Here is a 19,787-nt window from a genome sequence, read left to right on the forward strand (position 1 = left end):
GCAAACAATAGCTCGCTCTGCGTCCGTAATAGCCATTGCGTAAGCTGCTGAAGCAGGCCCATAGGCCCCATAGAGTCTGACTCAGAGTTGCACGGAATTGCACAGCTACAGGGAAGCGACTGTGAAATACAGTACAACTAATATACTAATGCAGCAGGAGCCATCTGGTGTAAATAAACGCCACCTGACTGAATCGGAGATAGGATCTTCTATGAGATCATTGACCATCTGAGTAACCCTGAGATTACTCAGATTACCACTCGCAGCTCTGTAGCCGAGGCCAGGAAATCTGTGCAGGCCATGTTCTTTGCCTAGCAAGCCAATATGTATATATAAGGGGAAGAGAAGAGAAAAAATTGATTCTGTGATAAATGGTGACAGAGTTAATGCCACCAACTAAAATCAAGATAAAGGGGAGATATATTAAACCTTTTAAAGAGGACAGATGTAAAAGCTGTGCATAGCAACCACTTAGCTTCTAGCTATCTTTCTATTTAGTAGTTGATTGGTTGCTATGGGTAGCTTGTCCTCTTTAGAAGATTTAGAGCCCTTTAACAAAGATTGGTAAGATAAGAGCTGGACAGTATGAATGAAGATAGGTAGGTGCTGAGAGGGCTTGTTACCAGGGTTATGCCCAGGTCCCCAGTTGGCCATACTACAGACCAATAGTCATCCACCTGCCCAACTGGTCTGCTGACTGCTACTCTGGTCACTGCTGTGGTTCCTCATGCGTCCCTATGCCTCTGATTTAGAGGCAGAATGATTGACAGTTAGGGACCATTTGTGGGCGGTAAGAAAAATGCAGGTGTGTCACGATCATTTTGTAGCTGTGTGTTGGAGCCAGCCACTGTGTCTTTGTATGCAGCATAAATGGCTACAGCAGCTATTCTGTGCAACCATAGGGTTACTCAGAAATCCGATAATTGAAAGATCTGCGACCGTTGCTGTGTCTTTGTACGCAGATGCTTAGATTTGCATAGCCGCAAGTGGGCGTCTTAATACATTCCTCTGCGTCTACGACATTTGCATATTTTCTCACAGCAGCTGCGTACACAGACGCAGCAGCGGTGGCATTAGTATACAACTCTGAATCAGGCCCTATAGCATTATGGTGTACGGCCAGCATTAGTCTGCCACTAACACACACGCACCTACACGGACGATTTGCCGTAATTCACTTCCTTTCCTGTGAACAGAAGAATGCCTTTTATATGCCCCTGCTATTTTCCAAAGGAATGTATTATGTAATCACTAGTTACACTCACTTTCCTGATACGGTAAAAAAATGAAGTGCATGAATCACGTACACCGATCCTAAAGCAAAAACACACAGATGTAATGCTGACTAATTCATGAGATCTGTTCAATATCACATTTCTCATGTCACCTGCCAATTAGATACATCTTATCTCTACTGTATAAATCAAGACACTGCTCTATGGAAATCACATGGCTAACCAAACAAACGGTATGGTATAAACATTTCACAACAAAAGCACCTTACAGCCCACCTGCATGTCTATGAAAGGGGTTTTCTAAACAAAATAAAAGTAATATCAGCCTATGACAACGATTGTTTGCCATTGCGCATTTGTAGGCACCACTCTGCGCGTGCGCTGCGATCCCACAGCGATCACATACGCACAGGGGAATCCATCGCTAAGTGAGTGACAGACTACCAGCGTTTGGGGGTGGTAATGGGGATTGGTCAAAAAACACAGGCGTGCCTGTCCGTTTGAACGCCATTACATGGGCGTGCATACATTAGCCACTGAGATTGCATACGCAACTCTGCGTGTCAGAAGAGCACCCAAGGCTGTGGCAGATCAGACCTGCCGCAAGGGTAAGATGGCCGCCGATGTGCTTCCATGTTACTAATGTTTATGCAGGTATGAGTCTTCGCACGCAGATGAGAAGGCAGCAGTGGCCGTCTTTATGCTCAGGAGATCTTTGCTGACATTAGCATATTTTTGCAGCTGCGTTGCTTATGAAAACGCAGTTGCGATCGCATTAGCGTCCGTCTCTGAATCAGGCCCATAGATCACACAAACTGACAGGTTAGCCAAACACCTTCCCCTGAGGACCCTAATGGGGAAAGACAGGTTATTTTTAATTGTAGTGTGATGTTTTTGGTGCTCCAAAACACAGATTAGCCTACAATTATGTCTGCCCAAATAATTTTATTTGGGACTGGTCCACCAACCTGTGACACCCACACTACTGCTCTGCTTTATTCATTTAAACAAAACATTTATTTCATGTTTTAAAATTTGTTCAAATATTTTTCAATTTTAAATATTTTTTAATTTCTAAAGCGGCAGGTAATTCCTTACTGAAGTTAGAAATACTGGAAGATTAGCATATGTGCTTCCTTGCAGGAAGGAAATATTGTTACTCAAATTAGATTTTTGGCTTGATTTCTATTTTTATTTAAAAGACAAAATGGATTTATAGACTTCGATTCACATAGTTTTAGAGGTACTGTTGTTCCCAAAATGATTCTGACAGGAGCCTCAAAAACACTACTCTAATGCTGCATGCACACGGTCAGATTTCTTATCAGATATGAACGATAACGATTGTAAAAATCGTTCAATCGTTCATATCTTTGACATGTAGGGCATGCATCGGCCAACGATGCACGTTCCCACATGTCAGATAACGATATCAGACACCGACTGTGTTTGCAGTCAGATTTGGATGATTTCATTTATTTAAATGCTGTCAGAAATCGTTCATCGCTCATCTAGCAAGTCTGACCGTAGGTATGCACCATAACTCTCAGTCTGTGGCTCCCTATTCACACGTAAGTTTATTAGTTAATGGGTCAATGCCAACCACAAAACCACAGGAAGATTACAGAAAGGGGCACTTACGCCATACTTACCAACTTTCTCTCGGAGGCCTCTGGGAGATAGGTTGAGGTTGCGGGGGAGGTCAGGGAATGTGATGCTATAATTTGTATCTTGACCTCCTCCTCTCCCTTCCCCACATAGAAGTGGGCGGGATGCGGGAGGGATGCCCACAATCCCATCAAATGTACTTTATACTTAACACAGAGGTCAAAATGTGATGACAAAACATTTCTCACAACCCATTCACATTTTAAAAAGTCAGTTTCTCAATCATCATTTTATAGAGCACTCTTTACCACTGACTCATCCTAATTCTCCAAGTAAAACACTACACTATATTATTGTGGTTAACCAATACAAACACACAATGATGAGTCCAGTTTCTGTACAGACTCACTCTATGTTAATTACAGGAGTGGTGTAAAGTAAAGGTGGCATCTTTTGAAGCAGGAAAAGGGAGTTTACTTAATAAAGTGAATGAATGGATGAAGTAAGCAGGAAATGTTGTAATGCAGCGTACTGGAAAATAAGACACAGAATTTAGCTGTCATGTGGTTTCCCACCAGATTGGGTAATAAAAGATCCAAACAGGCCAAAGATTAGCACTGTGTTCCTGAGCAATCAATGACTGCAGCATAATCTTAGTCCGATTCTTTTTTTAACTATAGGTTCCAAGAGGCAGAACACGATTCCAAGGGTATGGCTTCAGGACAGAGGACAATTCATATTACACTTGTTGATAAGCTGCTTTAAGAAACAGTCCTCGTGTTTCCATATGGCTTCTGTATTATCCGCATACTTCAAACAGACAAAACGAGTTGACAGATTAAAGCACAGATAGCCAGCTGCCCACAAACACACTTACTTTCCAGTTCTTCCTTCTCATAGTTTGTGTTGACAGTAGAGCTGGTCTTCCCTAGATCAACCACTGCTTCTTCATCGTGACCCTAAGAGGCATAAAAGGAAATGCCAAATAAATTCATGTATGTCAGATAACACTTGGACATTTCTTTATGTTAATGTTTTTTTATTATTATTATTTTATTCTTCACATAATTTTCAAAGCCATATAGGTTAAAAAAAAGAAATTAAAAAAGCAGAGGTAGCTATCATTTGAGAAAACAAGAAATTAAATATGTTGAAAACATTAGGAGGGAAATTTAAAAAATGCAGAATTTGTCTAATGATAATCTAAGGTGTATATGAAAAAGTGAATGAAATGAAGGAGCAAAAATATATATAAATCCCTTCTGAAAACTGCTGTAGGCTGTATTTATACAGGTTGATAATCTTTTGGTTTTGTGGAGATTGTATAAATGGTGTAAAATACTTAATGTAGGTCAATAATCAGGCTTTATACAAGGCATCAACAAGGTGACACTTTTAAATGGAGTATTTACCAAGACTTAGGAGGAGATGCATCAAACCCTTCTAGCGTGATAAAATGGAGAAAATTGCCCATAGCGACCAATAAACTTCTAGCTATAATTTATCTAGTGCAGCCTATAAAATGACAGTTAGGAGCAGATTAATTGCTATGGGCGAATTCTCTTCAAAGGTGTGATACATCTCGCCCTTAATTAGATAAAGACTAAAGAGCGTAGGGATGGCCATCAAACGTATCATTCATCTATAGGCATTCCTACTATGGCTAATCATGGAAGGGACGGTACTGAATGAGCAGGGTAAACCAGTAGGCCAATCAAAGAAGGGACAGGACTGGTGTACGAGGAGCGGAGCTAAGCTTAGTTATCCTATGATGCGCCACTTTGCTGCCTTCTTAACTACTGATGGAAAGTCCATTGTCCATCAGTGGAGGTGAGAGAGGGGGGGCAGGGGGGGGGAGAGAGAGAGAGGGCTAGAGAAAGAGAGAGAGCATGGACTGTACAAAATTCAGACTGTTAATTAAAAGTGTAAAGACAACCCGTCACCATGAGATATTATGTTTTTTGTGCTCTTTGAGGGCAAATAGCACAGGGTTGCATACAATTGGATTTTTATTTTTTTTTTTAAATCCAATTTTATGCAACCCTAAGCACTAGCATAAAATAAGTAAATCAAACTAAAATCTCAAGTTCTCTTAAAGACATTTATTAGTAAGCTTAATTTATATAGCATCCAGCAAATTCTATTGTACTGTACAATTGGGAACACAGTAATAAAATGACACTAGGCAATAACAAACAGAGCGGTAAGAAAGACCAGCTTGTGAGCTAGTAAAATCTCAACCATTTTTGCACCCTGGGGGCTGGGGCATTTTTTCACAGGCTAAAGGTGGGTACACACTGGACGACATGTACCAGAACAATATGACATATCGTACCGCGGGTACACATTAAAGTAGCATTCCCGCTAGGCTGAAACAGCCTGCAGTTGCCATCCCCACATGCTGGTTGTAGTGTTCCGCAGGTGGGGAAAACTGCGGTGTAGCGGTCACTGCCGGTGAACGGATGCCGCCTATACACACTGATAGCAGCGCTTGGGGGCAGGCCAACATGTCCATAAGTGCCGGGCACGATCCCAAGAGTGATGAAAAGAGGACATGTCTTAAAGACACGTACCCATTTCCTTGGCCATGCCCCCTTTTCGAACGCGAAGATGTGCCCTTTCTCTAGACCCGGCCCCCTGCCTGGCGCCGGACCTAGAGTGAACACTATTAAAGCGATGTAATGGAGGAAATGATCCCTTGTTTCGTCCTTCTTTAACATGCATGGGGCCGCAAGCGATATCATCATGTTTGATGTGCAGCACATCAACCCTGACGACATAACATGTGACTGCGGAAGTGCGCATATCATGCATACACACTGCACGATATGTAATTATGATTTGGCCAAATCGGCCAAATCGTAACAACATCATCTCAGTATGTAACCAGCTTAGGGCCTGATTCAGACCCACTCGCAAGCGGCTGTCCGCTCGCAAGTGGGTCGATGTTGTGCACTGCGCATGCGCACGACGGCGAGAGCTCCGTCGTGCGCATGCGCCAGACGCGACGAGCGAAGGACTTTCCTTCGCTCGTTGTGTCTGATCAAGGGGGGCGTGCTGTCGATGTTGATTGACAGCACGCCCCCTTTGGTGGGCGTGCCTCCCTGACGGGGGCGTTCCCAAGGGAACGCCTACCGTCAGAAGCCGGCCCACTACTGACATCACTAGTGATGTCAGTGGGAGTGATTTTGCCTCTGATAGAGCCAAAATCACTCCGGGCCTTGCGGTTGAAAAACTCAACCGCAGGCTCCGGCTCGCAGTGGCGATGGTCGCGGTGGTCAAGACCATCGCGGCCATCAAACTGCACGCTCGTATAGGCTGTGGGTGGTGACCCACAGCTATACGAGCGTCCAGGAGGACGCTCCATAATTATGGAGGGCGGCCCTCATTCAGAGCGTGCGCTCTGCTCAGAGCGTACGGCTCTGAATGAGGGCCTTAAATCATACCATTGGCAGAGAAAGCACCAATGCAATGGCAACTCCATCAAAACCAATTAGTAGAGGAATAAATGTCCTTTTCTGAGATAAGCCCACAGCTATATATTTATCCTCTATGTAAGCATGGTGTATGGTATATGCATAGAATAGGTTTAAGATGACATTCTGTACAGGTTAACTAATTTTTTTACAAAGGCTATTACTGTACTGCTGGAGCCACGGTTTATTACAGTAACTTCAATCATTAGTCATTTGTCTCACTTATTTAGTTGATAGTGTTGTCTGTAGCCTAACCAAGCTAATGAAAATAGCAGAAAATAACAGACTATAGATTATAATGCAATAAAAATTAAACTCTAGCATGAAACTTTATTATTGCACTACTGACAAGGCACTGACTGAGACTTTAGATGTGTATAATTTGTCACAGTAAAGGGGCCTATCCATTAGCAGATCTTTCTGTACAAGAGATTTATCCCTTGAAAATTCCTGGGGCAGCTGTGACAGATATCTGTCATGTACATGACAGATTTTTGAAAACGACGAACGACGAACGATATTGCATGACATCATTCAGGGAATGTTTCTATTCATTAAAAATATCGTTTGTCGTTCACCGTGACAGATATTTCTAATATCTGTCAGCGATAAACGATAATTGACCAACATGTTGGAGAGACAAAAGACAAAATTTGTCGGCCGCGGTAGTGAGCATTTTCATCGTTCAGAGAGTAAACATTAGCAGATAAATTGAACGACTGAACGATAAATCGTTCATCGTTCAAATTTATCTGCTAATGGATAGGCCCCTTTATAGATAATAGAAATAAGGCTGCAATACACTTTTTTTTTTTTAATTTATCATCTTGGAACATTTCAAAATGAATAGTCTACATACAATATTGAATTACTGAATTGCATCGTGTATAGTGGGCATTGGCAATACGTTGTTTGTAATCATTTTAAACTACAGTCACCAGGTGTTTATTACAGTAGTCTTGGCATCACTCCCAGACAATGGGATATTTCATCTTTGGCACTTGTGGTACTGAGCATTGGCATGTAGAGTGTTATTCTAGCTGAGAATTTTTAGAGGGTACTCTTGCCCGTACAAGAGGCATTTCACCTTGCATGTTGGCAGTCGTAACAGTACAACAACTGGGTGCCAGCAAAAGCAGGACATGGTCGTGGAACAACCTAGGAGGGTTCAGGAACACTTATTAAAAATGGAATTTGGAATTAAAGTGGCCAAAAACAACATTGTGAAAAGCATGGGAGCAAGGTAACTGGTAACTATTTGCCTAAAATTACTACCAAAAATATGTATTTCAAAATAAAGGGGTCTATTTACTAAGCAGTGTTAGGAGACAGAGTGAAAAGTGGTAAGAAAGTGATAAGGTGCCAGCCAATCAGCTCCCAACTGTCATTTTTCAAGCTCAGCCTGTGAGATGACAGTTGGGAGCTGATTGGCTGGCACCTTATCACTATCTTATCACTTTTCACTCTGTCTCCTAACACTGCTTAGTAAATAGACCCCAAAGACATAGATATGTCCTCACACATCTTTGCTGCAGTCGTGCCAAACAGCTCCTTTTGGCGCACCATGTCCTGTGAGACTTTGCAAGTGCCAGCCATCTTATTCACCTCTCTTAACCTAAAATTGCATCTTAGTTGCAATACGATGCGATTAGGATGCACCAGGAGACTGTGCTGATGAATTTGATATGCTACCACTATGTCTGTGACTGAGTCCCTGAATTTGTAAACAAAGGGCTATGATGTAGGAGCTGCGGCTTTATTCCACAACAAGTCCTGTTGTGCTTCGTATACAGATAGATCTACAAGTGTGCGTTCTAGTCGCATCACATTGCGACTATGAAGCAGTTTCTGGTAAAAGGACGCAAAAAACGGTGCCTGACACTAGCAGAGTTGCACGAGACCTAGCGGCTTACTCACAGCAGTCTCGCGTTACATGGAGTATTGAGGCTAGATGTATGAGGACACAGCTGTACAACATATAGTTCTGTTTGACATATATTAGGTTGTCTAAAGCTGCGTACACACTTAACAGATATATCTGCAGATTGAGTGATTTGTAGATGATGGTTGTTCATACATACTGAACAACCATTATCTGTCAGCTGGCCGTGGGTCCTGTTGGCCAGGAGGCGTGTCGCACCCCCCCCCCCTTCTGCAGCAGGAGTATGGGCATTCGGTAGACCGCCCGTACACACAGCACGATGTCCCCAATATATCTGCAGATATATTGGGCATCGGCTGTGCAGCAGAGCCGACGTCATATGTCTGAACGACGTCGTTCACAGACATATCGCTGGTACACACTGGCCGACAGGCACCCGATATATTGGCCATTTAATTGATCGGCCAATATATCTGTCAGTGTGTATCCAGCATTAGAGAAACGAAAACCAGAGGCATTGCTTTCTCCTCTGTACTCTCCATCAACAATAAAATTGGAGCCTAAAATCACAGGAAAACAGGAAGATCATCAACTTCTGTAACAGAGAATATTCTTAAGATGTGCCTTGGGTAAGATCCCCTTATGGTTATCAGCTGCCTGTATTTAATCTGACCAATGCTGTTCCACTAGCATATTACCAGGTCATAAGTACCAGAAAAGTTTTCTTTTACATTGTATTTGATATCGAAAATTGCATTTACTATTGGGTTTGATGTAATTAAAAATATAATCTTCCTTCTTGTGTAAAATAAAAAAAATAAAAAAATACACCAACAGAATTATATCATACAGGTACGAGCAATGAGCAAAGCACCTATCAAGTGAAGAGGTGAACCACAACCAGCCAATCAGAAGTGACTAGATAGTGCTGTATTGGTACCAGTCCTCAGGTACCAGCAAGTGAGATGGCTACTGAAAGGCCTAGTTGTGTCTCTGTGCAGGTCTACATCAGATGCCATTATCCAAAAACTTATCACTGTACTTTGCATTTGACTGCCCAGAACAGTGGCAAACCATGACTGGTGAATTGAGAATGAGCACAAATATTTCACTTGTCACTAAAAGACAATGCAGTGCTAATAAATGAAATGGCGGACAAATGACAACAAATCAGACGTGGCTTGCATGATCAGCTCACAACTTGCACGAGGGTTTGAGTACCTGCAAGTCAAGTCCCCCAGAACAGACGCATTTGCGCTTTCTCTCCTGCCATCTTGGCCGCACTTCATGTTAACACGCCAACAACACGTTTTCAATATGTCCTCACTGTACATTGGAAGAGGGTATTGCCTCATCAGTTTTTAGTCGGAAGATCTGTTTCATCATGTTCCATTGCAGTCCAACTGTGGTGCTACAATGACAAAGCCATCCTTCTCCTAAAGGTTGTACTAGAAATAGTGTCAGGAAATGTGTAGTATGCATCATCAAAGCCCCATCTCAAACTACATGTCACTTCATCTCCTCTTTCTACTTCTGCCTGTATCCTATGTCACCAGTTAAACTTGTTGCCCTTGTGCAACGGTCAGATAAAGTCCATTACTTTTTTCCAACAGTCACAACACGTTGCAGCTAGAGCACAGTCACAAAGGAGACCAGCAATTACAACAGGGCAAGCAGCATAGTTGCCGACTTCCAACGCCCTCAGCCAAGAACTGAACTGAACAGAAATCACAGACATTAGTGGCTGCTTTAATATTGGTGGCTGATGTTTCTGCCTTGCCGTAGCCGGACACACTTTTCAAACCAACAACAACAAGTCTTATTCCACTATGTCATGTATCATGAGTTCCTCACTTCTCCTAAGCTGGGTACACACTATGCTATCAATTGATCGATCTTTCGTGGATCGGAACTATAGATCGTGTGGATTGCTTAGTGTGTACCCCCGATTTGCGGCTCCAGCAGTCACATGCGATATCGTCCAGTTGGCCATGCTACACAGTCAACCAGACGATATCGCAGGCGGCACCATTGCAGGTAATGAAGGACGGAACAAGGGATTGTTCATTACATCGCTCAATGTGTACCCATCAGGTCCCAGTACACATTGGCAAGTGTGTACCCAGCTTTAGATTGTAAGCTTATTTGAACAGGGCCATTTTTAGCTTCTGTTTCATGTTATTTGTTTGTCACAATCTCCTCAGTGTATAGCCTTTTGTAATGGTTTAGCATTTGATAAACAGACAGTAACAATATCACTGTACATTGTTGCTCTGCACCAGCTAGAGCACTGTACTTGGCAGCACTTGGCAGCACGCAACCATATTGAGACAGTACAGAAATCCAGGTGTTTCTGCAGACATTTAATTCTCTAGCAATGCATACCTGTAACATAACTAGTGTTCACTCTAGCTCCGGCGGCAGGCAGGGCGCCGGAGCTAGAGAAGGCACTTATGCGCGCGCTCCCAAAAGGGGGTGTGGTCATTGAAAGGGGGCGTGTCTATAAGACACGTCACCTTTTCGTCACTCTTGGGGGCGTGCCCGGCACTTACGAACATGCTGGGCAGTCCTGAAGCGCTGCTGACAAGGAGAATAGATACCGGGCACATGCGCCCAGCGTCTATTCACCGGCGGTGCACATTTCCCCACCCGCGGGACACTGCGACCCGTGGGTGAAGACGGCACCCGCAGGCTTTGAGGGCAGAGCGCTTTTTGCTTCCCCCCCAAGAAGGCGGGCAGGGCGCAGCACCCCGCTAAAACAGCCTAGCGGGAACGCTACATAACTATTCACCATATATCAATTTTGTTTTGTGCTTTTCCAGGCTGGAAAAATGCATGGCTATCACATCTCTGCTTATAATGAGATCTTAAAATGTTGCTCAATTATAAAGTATTTGAATTGTAGATCAGGTTTTCTAAAATGCTGCTTACCCAAAACGTTGCTGTAAGTATTTAAAAAACGGCTTGGCCACGTTAAGCGCTCATGTGAGCTGCTGTCTGGTTTAATTACAGAAATTAATCATTTAAATTAGGAGACTATAAATTCAGCGCCGTGCCTTTAAGGTGACAATGTGTATAGAAAACATGACTGCAGCCCAGAGCACCAGAGTGGGAGATATATCAACCCACAGATACTAAAAATTGGGACAAAATAAGATGTTCCAAGGCGCTGTCACATTCAAAGTTTTAATCAATAGGTTAAAATACTATAAAAAATGATATAATATAATATACATACATGAATACAATGATAAAACAATAATTTTAAAAATCTATGACCATGCCCCCCCTCCTGTTAAGAAAACAGCTCTAGGGTTGAAACCAAAAAAGAAATATCTTAGAGTTCAACAGGAGTAGTATCCTGCTTTTAATCTGACTCCAAACATAAAAGCTTCTGTGTCTATATATGTAGACAATTGTATCTAGTTAGGTCTTGCTTTAGTCCAAATGGCAACATGACGATAAAACAAAATATTCCTTTATGTCACTTTGATAAGGAGAAAAAGTATATATAGAATGGCTGGCAAATATAATGCTGAGATAGTGATAAACAATGTCATTCAACAATCATAGACATCTCCCAGCGTAGCCGATGTAATAAGCCGTCTGCTTGTTTTTAGTGCAGCTACTCATACAGCAATGTGCTGTCTGTATAGGCGGCTGATGTAATGAGCCGTCTGCCTGTTCTTGTTACTGTGGCTTCTCATACAGCGCTGTGCTGTCTGTGTAGGCAGATGGGCAATTAGTGACAAGTTTAAAAGCTCACCCTCTCTGCCGCCCCGAATAGCGGGTTTCTCGATCTCAGGCCAGGAGTATTGATGACAGTATTGACCGGTCAATAGATTAGATTAGCCAGAAGTCTCTACGCGTTTCTCCGCCTCACATGTAATCAGTGGCTTCCTCAGGAGGCAGTGATGCTTGTGTGCCACATGCGTTCGTTTAAGGGCCGTAGCTAGGGTAGTGCGGCCGATGCCATCGCACAGGGCACCACAGGTCAGGGGGCGCTGTTTGGGCCTGTCAAATTTCTGTTTATTATCATTCTCACTTGTAGCTTCCTCTTATTTCATCCCCAGCATCTCCTGGCCTCCCGCAAGGCATCTATTCACCCGGTGGAGATAGCTCATCACAGCTTTTCCCACCTATGAGACACTGTAGCCTGCGGGTGGGAAAGGCACAGGACAGGCAGGGCACAGCGTATTTTGTCCCTTTAAAATCGAGCAGGACGCAGTGCCCTGCTAAAACAGCCTAGCGGGAATACTAAAATGTTTTATTCTGCTAAAACATATTAATTATCGTTCTTATTTATACACCAACAATACATTCTGCAGTGCTGTACAACCAGTGTCCGCAGCCTATTACATATATTTCATGGACTGTACACAATTTAGACTATTTATACAAAGTGTAGAGACAACCTGTCACCGTGAGATAGTGTGTTTTTTGTACTCTTAGGGGGCAAATAGCAGTAACATAAAATAAGTAAATACAACTACAAACTCATATATGGTGACAAGTTCTCTCTAAAGACACAATTATTTATTATTACGCTTCATTTAAATAACAGCCAGTATATTCTGCCGCACTGTACAATTGGGAAGACAGTAATAAAATGATACTAGGCAATAACACACAGAGAGGTAAGAGAGACCAGCATGTGAGCTGGTAACATTTCCACCATTTGTGCATCCTGGGGGCTGGGGATTTTTTTCACAGGCCAATTCATGCCATTGGCAGAGAAAGTATCAATGCAATGGCAACTCCATAAAAAAAACAATACGTAGAGGAATAAATGTCCTTTTCTGAGATAAACTCACAGCTACAGTATCTATTTATCCACTATGTAAGCATGTTTTATTGGGATGTAGTCAGGAAGCCGGCGGTCGGCATTCCCGACAATGCGGTCGATATTCCCGACTGTGAAATCCCGGCATGAGGCTAATGATAGGCGTCTAAATACCGATGCCTATCAGCAGCCCCACACCGAAATCCCAACACACGGCATACTGATCGAAGGTAAGCCGGACGTCGTAAGCGTTTAACCGTTAAGGGTTAGGAATAGGGACCCCAGGGGGGATTTGGGTTAGGCACCCCCCCCCCGGGAAGGATAGGTTTAGGCTAGGGGAAGGGGGGGGTTAGGGCCAGGCACCACCGGGGGGAGGTTAGGTTTAGGCACCCCCCCTCCCTGGGAGGGTTAGAAATAGGGTGCAGGGAGGGGAGTTAGGTTCAGACACCCCTGGGGGAGGTTGGGGTTAGGCACTAAGGGGGGAGGTTAGGGTTAGGCACCCCTAAGGGAGGGTTAGGGGGGGAAAGGGGAGGGTTAGGGGTGTTACTTATCTTAGTCGGGATCTTCAGCTGCCGGCCTTCCGGCGTCGGTATTTCATCCGCCGGGCTTAGGTCCGGGGGTGATTCATACTGATTCCGTTTTATTTACCACCTTAAAGGCGCCCTATCAGCAGCTTGGTGTATGGTGTATGCCTGCTTTATACACCTACTCAAGTATTTGCTACCAGTCTTCCTATTATACAGAAATGAGTAAAATATATATACAATCATTTACAGCTGATACAAGGAGAATGGTAACTACAGTGAAAGATTCCTAGCAGAAAACTCCATTCACGTAGATGTTACATGTCCGCTATGATAGCATTACAGACAGGCATGTCCTTGTAAATCATGATGTCATATTATGTGCCACTAAAGTAATGGTACGCAGGAGACGTTCCAGAAATAAACCCCTGGCAATCACAAAGTAGTGAGACCATTCATGACTGGCACACAATCAGACCCAGACTCTTCTCTAAGTGCAATGATAAAACAAAGTTATTGCCTCATGGTCTCTGTACTAACCATAAAGCAGGAGTGATGCACAGATTCAGGTCTATTTCAATGCAGTTGGAATTATGGAAAATAAATGTTCATTAGTTTCAATTGTAATTAAACATCCTTCCTTTTCTTTCAGAGTATCAAACAGATGTTCTCTAAGGGACAGGACCCACATGCTTCACAACCGAGAAGGAAAGATGTGTCACCCTCTAGATTGTAAGCTCTCATGATTCTACTCTGAATCTCACATCTGCACCTTGTGAGCAATTATTCAGATTTTAAGCATTATTATACATATGCTGGAGCTGCAGAGTTTTATGGCACCTTCTAAAATAAACAATACTGATTATCACACACAGATGTGGGATTATAGTGATGTAAAATTTAACCAAACCATGTATGTGAAAAAAACATAAGTGCAAAAGATAGACCAGGAAATATCAAATCATTCACATCCCATGATAGAGCCGGGGAGAGGGTAATGTTGTAAAACCACATCTCAAGCATAAATGCCATAGGCCAGTGGTCCGCCCATCATCGGCAGTTTTGACAAACCTTTGATTAGTAAACTGAGTGTTTACCTAGCATTAAACACTAAGGGATCCATTTACTAATAATCACATACCTCAATGCTATATTAGCACCCATGATCGCACTGCTGTATGAGATAATAATGGCCAAATGTATTAATAGCACACGCAGGGTCATGGTCTCCGAAAAGAGCCCACCATCACTGCAATGTGTTTGGAGTGAAGTGACTGCATCAGCGTTCTCTTTACTCCTCTATCGGGACTAGGGACATGCGCGGCTTACAGACCACGTATGTACCACAGCCATTGCTGGGGAGGGTATTTGCAAAGTGTACACTATAGACTACAGCAGCATCTTCAGATGGCGTTAGCTGCAGGAGCCAAACTCTATCGGAAACCTATCGGGTTGCGGCTGCTGTCAGAAATGTATCTCCGATATCTGCTGTGATCCCTCCATATTACATTTGGGGGATATTTAATATCTACAGATATCCCCGAAAATGGGTGTTTTCGGGGAATATGACACAAATATTTAAATGAGAAATAGGTCCCTAAATGAAGCAAGAAGCATTGAAGAACCATGCTGCAATATAAAGCACCCAGACTAAAAAAAAACACTGGGTATGCTGACAATGAAACATTTTTTTTGTTTTCAGACCAGTTCACATAATTGGTACTAATTTTGTGCCTTAAACGAAGTTTATGTACATTGAACCATCAAAAAGTAAAGGTGTCACTATATGGAATATCGGAATATTACATATTTCGGAATATTTGTATATGGGAGACTCAACCTGTATAGCTAAAAATGAAGGTAACTTAGCAACAGTGAGTATGAGGCCTACATGGTGTGGTGTAAAATTATTTAGTCAACAAAGCTAAAATATGTTTTAGATGCTTCTTTAAAGAACCAACCTACTTATTAAAGCCTACCAGTCCCCCACCTATTTCCACTATTGCCTGTGCCCACATTTTCGTTTGTGTCACCATCTGCCCCTAGTTTCCCCCCCTCACTTGTCTCAACCTTGCTCCCTCATTAGATTGTGAGTTCTCACAAGCAAGGCCCCCTCTCCTCCTGTCTGACCTGCTCCCATCTAGTCCATCTGAGCATCACTGGATCCATGCAATACGTGTGTACTATACACCTAACCTATTATGTCTTGTGTACAGTTTTATTGCTATTCTTGCTTTTATTCTTCTTAAATGTTAACATTTTACCTGCTGTTCACCTAGGTCTTTGATTTATACTCTAATTACTCACTTTATGGCGCTGCATAATATTGTGATGCTACATAAATAATATTCCTGGAAAGCAGAGGATAAAAATGTGATATACATTACACACAAAATAACTTCTATTAGAAATTAAACTGCATTTGTGTCAATACATTCTTGCAGTACTTGGCCTGGGTCAGATTGCCAGTTCCCTTCCTCGTTACACCTCTCTCCAGTCAAGGAGGAGCTAGTGTCAGACACGCGCAAGTCTATTCTTCCTATTTATATATTTTACATATATGGTTTCAAAGTAAAACTTTTAGGTTGTATATTTCATCCTGTACCCTAGATCATCAGCCGTTTCTAAAGAGCACCTGGCCTGTGGCTATGTCATTCCTATGTATGCTGGAGAAATGCATTAATCCCTTTTGACTGGTGCATTGCAGTGTGCTATACTGTATCTGAGGTAAATACTCTGAGCAAGCCGTTTGCCACCTTTAATCCATCAGGAGTTACAAAGACATGTAGGACATGTGTGCTTTTTGGGGAAGGATTCCACTTATTTTTGTTGCCTGGATGAAAGAGTGTTCAGCAGATCGATAAGCCCCATATGGCCACACCTCAATTACGTGAGACTCCGGGGCTGCTCAAGGGGTGGGCTGACAGGGCCATTTCATGGAGCGATTTTGCCTAGAGGCACGGCAGTAGTCACCACTGGCTCACACACTAAAGGCAGGATTAAAGTTCATGTTGTGCGCTGCCCAACAAAAATGACCATGCGGGCTGCGCCGCTGTCTGCCGGGCCGTGGCCACCTTCAGTCCTTATTGTTTACACTGCGTGGCACTGTGTGGTGTATGTCGTGATGTCATCATGCCACACTGCTGAAAGAAAGAGGAGGGCAAAGAGGAGCATGTAGGCTGTAAAAGAAGATGTTAAATTGGAGGGAGCCTGGGAAGGGGTCAGGTCTTGAAGTGACACAAGGGATAGTAGGCTGGAAAGACACAGGGCAGGAGCCTGGAAAGATATGGGTCAGACAGCTGAAATGACAGGAGGCTGGAGTGACACAGGGGGCAGGAGGATAGAAAGACACAGGGGAGGAGCCTGCAAAAGACACAGGGTAGGAATCTGGAAAGATAGGAGGCTGGAGGGACAAGGGGAAGGAGGCTGGAGTGACAGAGGGGCAGAAGGCTGGATTGACAGAGGGGCAGAAGGCTGGAGTGACAACCTGGTTGCAAAGAAACCACCATATAGAAAAGGATTTATTTAGTACAGACCAAAAAAACCCCCAGTATAGATACATACTTTTCGACCTGGGCTCTTCTTGGATAGAACCAGCCCTGGTGAGAATCACCAGCCCAGTAAAACTGCAGTATATATATATATATATATATATATATATATATATGCAATGTCAACGTCCGGCACTCTTCTCTACTCTAGATACAGCTTTCCCGGTGCTCATCCTCCAAACAGAGTAAATGTAGCCAATAGAATGGATGTCACTCAGGGTCGTAATACAAAAGATCCTTCAACTCAAACAGTGTATCAAGGTTTCAGGGCGCAAACCCCAGATGTGAACCCCAGAGTGTTAATGACCAACTCAACGAGGTGACCTTGACATTAGTGGACAGGCCCGTATCACTGGCCAACAATATGCTAACTACCTCTGATATGATATATAATTACAATGTACATTTAAATTTGAACAGTAATGATCGCATAGTGCATCTGCAATTTCTTTTCCTGTGCATATTACTTTAAAATCTCAGCATTATAGCACCTTTCATTATTATTAAGGTGTGCAGTCTAGAGACACTCCGCAACCTTCATGTCTAAAATGAGCTGATTGGTGGTTGTGGAGCAGTCACCTTCCACTTTTTATAACCTTATAAATTTAGCAGGGCAGACCCGGGTTTAGTGTGAACGGGGCTGACCTGGGAATAACCCATATTGAAGGTGCAGTGTAAATGAGGTCTGACCTGGGTTAGAACCATGTCTGAAAACCCAGGTCGGACCCAGGTTTTTGGTGGAAAAGGGGTATAACTTTGAAACATTTTTTCTACACCTGCCTACAACTTTTCCACAGTACTGTATATATAATGGTCTGTTAAAATGACAGAAATCCCACTAACATGATTGGATACACTAAACCACATGACTGTGCATTATTTCCTAATGACCACGCACCTCCCGATGTGACCGCACGCCTGTACTACTTCCCACAGTGCCCAAAATCTAACCACAAAGCCCCAGCACTATCACTCTACAAGTGTAAACAATACCATCACTCAGAGACTGCTCAAAGAAAAGCAGCACATCACTGCCTCACTGACAGAAATACAAATATCTGACAGAAAAATGAAGGAAAAAAGGCAGAATTACCACATACCTCAAATGACCCAACATCAATCCTCACAAAGGTGACTTTTACAATGATGATCTCTTCAAAGAACTTGAACAGGACCATTTTATAGGATAGCTATACCACTCTTGGACATGCAGTTTCGGTCCGATATATGCAGACCTTGGGTGCACCTTCAGCCTTGTGCATATATTAGAGTACGACTGCACACCCAAGAGTGGTATATCTGTTTTTTATACTTTTCCATAACAATTTTTTTTTTTAAAGGGAGATTATTTGTTCATTATTTCTCTATAAATCTTCTAAGTTTGAATTGGTTATTGCATCCTCACCCCAGCTACAAACCACAAAATAGTATCCACAAAATATAGGCCTAAGCTAACAAATGTAAAACAACTGGATAAACAGATAGATAGATAGATAGATAGATAGATAGATAGATAGATAGATAGATAGATAGATAGATAGATAGATAGATAGATAGTCCCATCACATGCTAATAATAATTACATGAAGTGTGGTAGATGAGGTAGTCACAGGCATCTAGCAAACATAAAAACAGACATTTACAGTAGCTGTGAACTGATTATCTTCAAGCACAAAATCAGCTTAGCTTAAACCTAAAGCAGATCAGTGTCATTCTGTAGCACCTTTAGATGACAGGCAGTTTTTCACTATATTGTATCGGTGTAAATATGTAATTTCCGATAGTCTGATCTTAACTAAAATACAAAAGCAAACCTTAACTAAAAGAGCAGAACATCAGGAACTGAAGTACACTAAATAGGATACATAAAATACAACATACACACCTTTTTTTCATTCTGGAAATAACATTCTCTTTAAAATAAACTCGCAAAAAACCCACAAACAGTTTATTTTGGCTTTTAAGAAACAAGGAGGCACGCAGACGCCAGCCTCTGTGTATTTAGAAATACAAAAACAACACACGCTGACATAGCACATGATAGCCTCTCGATTTTAAAAAGAAAAAAAAAACGAATTTTTTGCTTTGCAACAGCCATAGAATACTTACAGATATCATATCCTTGCTTCTCTCCATGCTGGCTTCCTAATTGCAAAGCATGTCCTTGACTTGTAACAGTGTAATGCAATATAGCCCTGGCTGCTCTGTGACTGCTTTATTACGGAGGAGTTACAGAGAGGAACACTCCAGCTTTCCATCCAATCCGAAGAGAGGTCAGCTCAGATACTGCATCATACAAGTGAAGATTGGGGAACATGGCATGCTTTCAATTCTCAACTTCTGTAAATACCAAAAAAGGAGTCTGTGGTATTTAACTAGGCTCTGTCCAGCAATAGTAACTGCAGAAATGCAATTCCTGTATTTATATCATTTGATGCATTTTTTCATGTTGGGTCATTTATAAGAGAACGTGCACATTTAGGGACATGCTTGCAACTCCAAACAAAAGATGGTTTATCTAACTTCAAAATATTTCATAGTAGAAATAATAATATAAGCTCGACTGAGACAGGGACTGATGTGAATGTAAGGTACTGCGGAATATGTGTGCGATATATAAATAACTGGTACAGTGGCGTAAGTTTACCCCAGATGCCCGGAGGCAAGCTATAATTTGGTGCCCCCCCACCCCCGTCACAGCCGCTGATACTGTAATTTAGCAATTCCC

General features: G+C 42.5%; 1 protein-coding gene across 6 annotated transcripts in view; it reads right to left on the bottom strand.

Moving 5' to 3' along the window:
* Nucleotides 1–19,787, bottom strand: part of SLC4A7 (solute carrier family 4 member 7) — a 175,977-nt gene that overhangs the window by 94,242 nt on the left and 61,948 nt on the right. For 5 of the 6 annotated variants that reach the window (XM_088462750.1, XM_088462749.1, XM_088462752.1 and 2 more), the window contains exon 2: nt 3,721–3,802. In XM_088462750.1, coding sequence (XP_088318876.1) covers nt 3,721–3,802 — 82 coding nt within the window. Of the gene's footprint in view, nt 1–3,720; nt 3,803–19,168; nt 19,240–19,787 lie in introns of those variants that run through there. The other variant, XM_088462748.1, reaches the window with a different exon arrangement.

Source organism: Taudactylus pleione, unplaced genomic scaffold (genome assembly GCF_031769625.1).
Source record: "Taudactylus pleione unplaced genomic scaffold, aTauple2 ptg000053l, whole genome shotgun sequence".
NCBI classification, from domain to species: domain Eukaryota; kingdom Metazoa; phylum Chordata; class Amphibia; order Anura; family Myobatrachidae; genus Taudactylus; species Taudactylus pleione.